This window comes from Hyla sarda, chromosome 7, assembly GCF_029499605.1.
Source record: "Hyla sarda isolate aHylSar1 chromosome 7, aHylSar1.hap1, whole genome shotgun sequence".
NCBI classification, from domain to species: Eukaryota; Metazoa; Chordata; class Amphibia; order Anura; family Hylidae; genus Hyla; species Hyla sarda.
Window position 1 is genome coordinate 232,881,625 of NC_079195.1, and position 9,350 is coordinate 232,890,974.

Sequence of the window (9,350 nt, forward strand, 5' to 3'; positions counted from 1 at the left end):
GTCAGGAGAGGAGAGGTGAATGCAATCTATTGTTCTCTGGTATCAGCCATGTCAGGAGGGGAGAGGTGACTGTAGGACAGGTAAATATATATATTGTTCTCTGTTATCAGCCATGTCAGGAGAGAAGAGGTGACTGTAGGACAGGCGAATGCAATCTATTGTTCTCTGTTATCAGCCATGTCAGGAGAGGAGAGGTGACTGTAGGACAGGTGAATGCAATCTGTTGTTCTCTGTTATCAGCCATGTCAGGAGAGGAGAGGTGGCTGTAGGACAGGTGAATCAAATCTATTGTTCTCTGTTATCAGCCATGGCAGGAGGGGAGAGGTGACTGTAGGACAGGTGAATATATCTATTGTTCTCTGTTATCAGCCATGTCAGGAGGGGAGAGCTGACTGTAGGACAGGTGAATACAATCTATTGTAATCTGTTATCAGCCATGTCAGGAGAGGAGAGGTGACTGTAGGACAGGTGAATATATCTATTGTTCTCTGTTAACAGCCATGTCAGGAGAGGAGAGGTGACTGTAGGACAGGTGAATATATCTATTGTTCTCTGTTATCAGCCATGGCAGGAGAGGTGACTTTAGGACAGGTGAATCTATTTTTCTCTGTTATCAGCCATGTCAGGAGGGGAGAGGTGACTGTAGGACAGGTACATATATCTATTGTTCTCTGTTATCAGCCATGTCAGGAGAGGAGAGGTGACTGTAGGACAGGTGAATGCAATCTATTGTTCTCTGTTATCAGCCATGTCAGGAGGGGAGAGGTGACTGTAGGACAGGTCAATATATATATATTCTTCTCTGTTATCCGCCATGTCAGGAGGGGAGAGGTGACTGTAGGACAGGTAAATATATCTATTGTTCTCTGTTATCAGCCATGTCAGGAGAGGAGAGGTGACTGTAGGACAAGGGAATACAATCTATTGTTCTCTGTTATCAGCCATGTCAGGAGAGGAGAGGTGACTGTAGGACAGGTGAATACTATCTATTGTTCTCTGTTATCAGCCATGTCAGGAGAGGAGAGGTGACTGTAGGACAGGTGAACATATCTATTGTTCTCTGTTATCAGCCACGACAGGAGAGGAGAGGTGACTGTAGGACAGGAGAATATAATCTATTGTTCTCTGTTATCAGCCATGTCAGGAGGGGAGAGGTGCCTGTAGGACTGGTGAATATATTTATTTTTCTCTGCTATCAGCCATGTCAGGAGAGGAGAGGTGACTGTAGGACAGGTGAATACAATCTATTGTTCTCTGTTATCAGCCATTTCAGGAGAGGAGAGGTGACCGTAGGACAGGTGAATATAATCTATTGTTCTCTGTTATCAGCCATGTCAGGAGAGGTGACTGTAGGTCAGGTGAATGCAATTTATTGTTCTCTGTTATCAGCCATGTCAGAAGAGGAGAGGTGACTGTAGGACAGGTGAATATATCTATTTTTCTCTGTTATCAGCCATGTCAGGAGAGGAGAGGTGACTGTAGGACAGGTGAATACAATCTATTGTTCTCTGTTATCAGCCATGTCAGGAGAGGAGAGGTGACTGTAGGACAGGTGAATGCAATCTATTGTTCTCTGTTATCAGCCATGTGAGGAGAGGAGAGGTGACTGTAGGACAGGTGATTATATCTATTGTTCTCTGTTATCAGCCATGTCAGAAGGGGAGAGGTGACTGTAGGACAGGTGAATACAATCTATTGTTCTCTGTTATCAGCAATGTCATGAAAGGAGAGGTGACTGTAGGACAGGGGAATATATCTATTGTTCTCTGTTATCAGCCATGTCAGGAGAGGAGAGGTGACTGTAGGACAGGTGAATATATCTATTGTTCTCTGTTATCAGCCATGTCAGAAGAGGAGAGGTGACTGTAGGACAGGTGAATATATCTTTTGTTCTCTGTTATCAGCCATGGCAGGGGAGGAGAGGTGACTGTAGGACAGGTGAATCTATTTTTCTCTGTTTTCAGCCATGTCAGGAGGGGAGAGGTGACTTTAGGACAGGAGAATATATCTATTGTTCTCTGTTATCAGCTATGTCAGGAGAGGAGAGGTGACTGTAGGACAGATGAATATATCTATTGTTCTCTGTTATCAGCCATGTCAGGAAAGGAGAGGTGACTGTAGGACAGGTAAATATATCTATTGTTCTCTGTTATCAGCCATGTCAGGAGAGGAGAGGTGACTGTAGGACAGGAGAATATAATCTATTGTTCTCTGTTATCAGCCATGTCAGGAGAGGGGAGGAGACTGTAGGACAGGTGAATATATCTAGTGTTCTCTATCAGCCATGTCAGGAGAGGAGGGGTGACTGTAGGACAGGTGAATACAATCTATTGTTCTCTGTTATCAGCCATGTCAGGAGAGGAGAGGTGACTGTAGGACAGGTGAATATAATCTATTGTTCTCTGTTATCAGCCATGTCAGGAGGGGAGAGGTGACTGCAGGACAGGTGAATATATATCTATTGTTCTCTGTTATCAGCCATGTCAGGAGAGGAGGGGTGACTGTAGGACAGGTGAATATATCTATTGTTCTCTGTTATCAGCCATGGCAGGAGAGGTGACTTTAGGACAGGTGAATCTATTTTTCTCTGTTATCAGCCATGTCAGGAGAAGAGAGGTGACGGTAGGACAGGTGAATATATCTATTGTTCTCTGTTATCAGCCATGTCAGGAGGGGAAAGGTGACTGTAGGACAGGTGAATATATCTAGTGTTCTCTGTTATCAGCCATGTCAGGAGAGGAGAGGTGACTGTAGGACAGGTGAATGCAGTTTATTATTCTCTGTTATCAGCCATGTCAGGAGAGGAGAGGTGATTGTAGGACAGGTGATTATATCTATTGTTCTCTGTTATCAGCCATGTCAGAAGGGGAGAGGTGACTGTAGGACAGGTGAATAGAATACAATCTATTGTTCTCTGTTATCAGCAATGTCAGGAGAGGAGAGGTGACTGTAGGACAGGTGAATATATCTATTGTTCTCTGTTATCAGCCATGTCAGGAGAGGAGAGGTGACTGTAGGACAGGTGAATATATCTATTGTTCTCTGTTATCAGCCATGTCAGGAGAGGAGAGGTGACTGTAGGACAGGTGAATATATCTATTGTTCTGTTATCAGCCATGTCAGGAGGGGAAAGGTGACTGTAGGACAGATGAAGATATCTAGTGTTCTCTGTTATCAGCCATGTCAGAAGAGGAGAGGTGACTGTAGGACAGGTGAATGCAATCTATTATTCTCTGTTATCAGCCATGTCAGGAGAGGAGAGGTGACTGTAGGACAGGTGATTATATCTATTGTTCTCTGTTATCAGCCATGTCAGAAGGGGAGAGGTGACTGTAGGACAGGTGAATAGAATACAATCTATTGTTCTCTGTTATCAGCCATGTCAGGAGAGGAGAGGTGACTGTAGGACAGCGGAATATATCTATTGTTCTCTGTTATCAGCCATGTCAGGAGAGGAGAGGTGACTGTAGGACAGGTGAATATATCTATTGTTCTCTGTTATCAGCCATGGCAGGGGAGGAGAGGTGACGGTAGGACAGGTGAATCTATTTTTCTCTGTTATCAGCCATGTCAGGAGGGGAGAGGTGACTGTAGGACAGGTGAATATATCTATTGTTCTCTGTTATCAGCCATGTCAGGAGAGGTGACTGTAGGACAGGAGAATATAATCTATTGTTCTTTGTTATCAGCCATGTCAGGAGAGGAGAGGTGACTGTAGGACAGGTGAATATAATCTATTGTTCTCTGTTATCAGCCATGTCAGGAGGGGAGAGGTGACTGCAGGACAGGTGAATATATCTATTGTTCTCTGTTATCAGCCATGTCAGGAGAGGAGAGGTGACTGTAGGACAGGTGAATCTATTTTTCTCTGTTATCAGCCATGTCAGGAGGGGAGAGGTGACTGTAGGACAGGTGAATATATCTATTGTTCTCTGTTATCAGCCATGTCAGGAGAGGTGACTGTAGGACAGGAGAATATAATCTATTGTTCTTTGTTATCAGCCATGTCAGGAGAGGAGAGGTGACTGTAGGACAGGTGAATATAATCTATTGTTCTCTGTTATCAGCCATGTCAGGAGAGGAGAGGTGACTGTAGGACAGGTGAATATAATCTATTGTTCTCTGTTATCAGCCATGTCAGGAGGGGAGAGGTGACTGCAGGACAGGTGAATATATCTATTGTTCTCTGTTATCAGCCATGTCAGGAGGGGAGAGGTGACTGCAGGACAGGTGAATATATCTATTGTTCTCTGGTATCAGCCATGTCAGGAGAGGAGAGGTGACTGTAGGACAGGGGAATATATCTATTGTTCTCTGTTATTAGCCATGTCAGAAGGGGAGAGGTGACTGTAGGACAGGAGAATACAATCTATTGTTCTCTGTTATCAGCCATGTCAGGAGAGGAGAGGTGACTGTAGGACAGGTGAATATATCTATTGTTTTCTGTTATCAGCCATGTCAGGAGGGGAGAGGTGACTGTAGGACAGGTGCATATATATATTGTTCTCTGTTATCAGCCATGTCAGGAGGGGAGAAGTGACTGTAGGACAGGTGAATACAATCTATTGTTCTCTGTTATCAGCCATGTCAGGAGAGGAGAGATGACTGTAGAACAGGTGAATACAATCTATTGTTCTTTGTTATCAGCCATGTCAGGAGAGGAGAGGTGACTGTAGGACAGGTGAATACAATTTATCGTTCTCTGTTATCAGCCATGTCAGGAGGTGAGAGGTGACTGTAGGACAGAGAACAATAGATAATATTTATATAGTGATGATGATGGTGGTGGTGATGATGGTGATAATGATGGTTATGATGAGGGTGGTGATGATGATGGTGATGATGGTGGTGATGGTATGATGATAATGATGGTGATGATGATAGTGAGGATGATGATGATAATGATGGTGATGATGATAGTGAGTATGATGATGATAATGATGGTGATGATGATAGTGAGGATGATGATGATGGTGGTGATGATAATGGTTGTGATGATGATGGTGGTGATGATGAAGATGATGTTATGATTATGATGATGATAGTGATGATAGTGATGATGATGATGGTGATGATAGTGGTGGTGTTGATGATAGTGATGATGATGATGATTATGATGATGATAGTGATGATAGTGATGATGATGATGATGATGGTGATGATGATAGTGATGATGATGTTGATGATGGTGATGATAGTGGTGATGATGATGATAGTGATGATGATGATAGTGATGATGGTGGTGATGATGGTGATGATGATGATGGTGATGATGATAGTGATGATGATCATAGTGATGATGATGATGATAGTGATGATGATAATGGTGGTGATGATGATAGTGATGATGATGGTGGTGATGATGATGATGATGATGGTGGTGATGAGGATGATGATGTTGGTGATGATGGTGGTGATGATGGTGATGATGGTGGTGATGATGGTGATGATGATGATAGTGATGATGATGGTGGTGATGATGATGGTGGTGATGATGATCATGATGATGGTGATGATGGTGGTGATGATAGTGATGATGATAGTGATGATGATGGTGGTGGTGATTATAGTGATGATGATGGTGATGATAGTGATGATGATAATGATGATGGTGATGATGGTGAAGATAGTGATGATGATGATAATGATGATGGTGAAGATGATGATGATAGTGATGATGATGGTGGTGATGATGGTTATGATGGTGATGATGGTGGTGATGATGTGATGATGATGGTGGTGATGATGTGATGATGATGATGGTGGTGATGATGGTGATGATGATGGTGGTGATGATGGTGATGATGATGGTGGTGATGATGATGATGATGTTGATGATGATGATGGTGATGATGATGATGATAGTGATGATGATGGGGATGTTGATGATGGTGGTGATGATGATGATGTGATGATGATGGGGATGTTGATGATGGTGGTGATGATGATGGTGGTGATGATGATGGTGGTGATGATGGTGATGATGGTGATGGTGGGGATTATGATGATGATGGTGATGATGGTGGTGATGATGATGATGATGTTGGTGATGATGATGGTGATGATGATGATAGTGATGATGATGGTGGTGATGATGATGATGGTGGTGATGATGATGGTGGTGATGATGATGGTGATGATGATGATGGTGGTGATGATGGTGATGATGGTGGTGATGATGATGATGATGTTGGTGATGATGATGGTGATGATGATGATAGTGATGATGATGGTGGTGATGATGATGATGGTGGTGATGATGATGGTGGTGATGATGATGGTGATGATGATGATGGTGGTGATGATGATGGTGGTGATGATGGTGGTGATGAAGCAGGTGGGGGACACTTACCTATATAAAAGTTGGTGGCTGTTCTCATTTGTCTGTGTTTGGTAATGACATAAATGACCAGAGAATTCCCGATCAAACCCACCAACATGATGAGAGCAAAGAACAGGGGAACCAGCCAGGCGTCCGTCAAGAACGGCGGCGCTCCTGTCTCCGTCTGGTTCACCAGGGACTTATTGGTTTTGCTCCAGTTCCACAGGTCGCTTCCATTCATGTCCTCCCATGACAGGTTAAACATCTCATTCATCATCCCCCCCTCCAGCGCCATCATCAGGCCAATACAGAAATAAGAAATCCAGAACCGACCCTGTAAATCCAGAACCGACCCTGTAAATCCAGAACCGACCCTCAGTCTAAGAATATAAACTCCACCAAACTTCTCTGGTCCTCAGAAGTGGAGATCTCAATATTATAAATCCAGAGATGTCTCAGAGATTGGAACTTATCTCCTGTACATGTCTTAATGATTAAACATCATGTTCATTGGATGTCTCAAAGACTGGACCTGAACTCCTGTAGATGTCTCAGTGACTGCTCCTCATCTCTTGTAGATGTCTCAGTGACTGCTCCTCATCTCTTGTAGATGTCTCATTGACTGGACCTGAACTCCTGTAGGTGTCTCAGTGACTGCTCCTCATCTCTTGTAGATGTCTCAGTGACTGCTCCTCATCTCTTGTAGATGTCTCAGTGACTGCTCCTCATATCTTGTAGATGTCTCAGTGACTGCTCCTCTTCTATTGTAGATGTCTCATTGACTGGACCTGAACTCTTTCAGATGTCTCAGTGACTGCTCCTCATCTCCTGTAGATGTCTCAGGGACTGCTCCTCATCTCTTGTAGATGTCTCAGTGACTGCTCCTCATCTCTTGTAGATGTCTCAGTGACTGCTCCTCATCTCTTGTAGATGTCTCAGTGACTGCTCATCTCTTGTAGATGTCTCAGTGACTGCTCCTCATCTCCTGTAGATGTCTCAGTGACTGCTCCTCATCTCTTGTAGATGTCTCAGTGACTGCTCCTCATCTCTTGTAGATGTCTCAGTGACTGCTCCTCCCCTCCTGTAGATGTCTCAGTGACTGCTCCTCATCTCTTGTAGATGTCTCAGTGACTGCTCCTCATCTCTTGTAGATGTCTCAGTGACTGCTCCTCATCTCTTGTAGATGTCTCAGTGACTGCTCCTCCCCTCCTGTAGATGTCTCAGTGACTGCTCCTCATCTCTTGTAGATGTCTCAGTGACTGCTCCTCATCTCTTGTAGATGTCTCAGTGACTGCTCCTCATCTCTTGTAGATGTCTCAATGACTGCTCCTCCCCTCCTGTAGATGTCTCAGTGACTGCTCCTCATCTCTTGTAGATGTCTCAGTGACTGCTCCTCATCTCCTGTAGATGTCTCAGTGACTGCTCCTCATCTCTTGTAGATGTCTCAGTGACTGCTCCTCATCTCTTGTAGATGTCTCAGTGACTGCTCCTCATCTCCTGTAGATGTCTCAGTGACTGCTCCTCATCTCTTGTAGATGTCTCAGTGACTGCTCCTCATCTCCTGTAGATGTCTCAGTGACTGCTCCTCATCTCTTGTAGATGTCTCAGTGACTGCTCCTCATCTCTTGTAGATGTCTCAGTGACTGCTCCTCATCTCCTGTAGATGTCTCAGTGACTGCTCCTCATCTCTTGTAGATGTCTCAGTGACTGCTCCTCATCTCCTGTAGATGTCTCAGTGACTGCTCCTCATCTCCTGTGGGGTCTCAGTCTCGGACGCCATGTGTCTGTCTCTGAAGTGACAACTCTCTGGTGTTATAGTCACACGTGGAGTGAGCACAGAGCGCTGCCGCCTCGTAAACAGTTTCCAGGCAACAGCCCCCAACCTGCCGGATGCTCAGAGCCGAGATAGGACATCATTGTGATCTGTGAGAGCGTCGCCCAATCAGGAGGAGGAGGACGCCCATTGTTTTATAGGACACAATGGATCTGCTGCCCCCAGGTCCGGAGCCTCACACAACGTCCTGGACATCGATCCTACAAACACGAAACGTTCTGCAACGTCCTAGACTTTCTGTTTCTTTTCTTATCACCTAATGGAAATACCTGATAACTTATCACAGCTGAGGGTTTGTTACTATTGTGTCCAGTGTAGACAATTCTCTGTAAGATGAAAGTCCGATACAATGTAGCAGAAGAAAGGAGAAACAATTTATCTAGACTGGATACGACTGCAACAAACCCTCAGCTGTGAGAAATATCAGGTCCTAGATGTCAACAAGGACAGAAAGCAGAAAAGTGAGAGAGTAAAATGCTGAAGTTTATTTACAGATATAAGATTGTGAGGGATGATGGGAGTGATACATTGTATGATAGGAGATTAGATTGTGATCTCCTGGGGTCAGGGATGATGGGAGTGATACATTGTATGATAGGAGATTAGATTGTGACCTCCTGGGGTCAGGGATGATGGGAGTGATACATTGTATGATAGGAGATTAGATTGTGATCTCCTGGGGTCAGGGATGATGGGAGTGATACATTGTATGATAGGAGATTAGATTGTGATCTCCTGGGGTCAGGGATGATGGGAGTGATACATTGTATGATAGGAGATTAGATTGTGACCTCCTGGGATCAGGGATGATGGGAGTGATACATTGTATGTGATAGATTAGATTGTGATCTCCTGGGGTCAGGGATGATGGGAGTGATACATTGTATGATAGGACATTAGATTGTGATCTCCTGGGATCAGGGATGATGGGAGTGATACATTGTATGATAGGAGATTAGATTGTGATCTCCTGGGGTCAGGGATGATGGGAGTGATACATTGTATGATAGGAGATTAGATTGTGAGCTCCTGGGGTCAGGGATGATGGGAGTGATACATTGTATGACAGGAGATTAGATTGTGATCTCCTGGGGTCAGGGATGATGGGAGTGATACATTATATGTGATAGGAGATTAGATTGTGAGCTCCTGGGGTCAGGGATGATGGGAGTGATACATTGTATGATAGGAGAT

At 44.3% G+C, this 9,350-nt stretch overlaps 1 protein-coding gene across 1 annotated transcript in view; it reads right to left on the reverse strand.

Moving 5' to 3' along the window:
- Nucleotides 1-7,128, reverse strand: part of LOC130282302 (G-protein coupled receptor 54-like) — a 33,189-nt gene extending 26,061 nt beyond the window's left edge. The window contains 1 exon segment of the mRNA XM_056530394.1: nucleotides 6,353-7,128. Coding sequence (XP_056386369.1) covers nucleotides 6,353-6,620 — 268 coding nt within the window. The 5' untranslated portion in view covers nucleotides 6,621-7,128.
- Nucleotides 7,129-9,350: the final 2,222 nt, after the last annotated feature.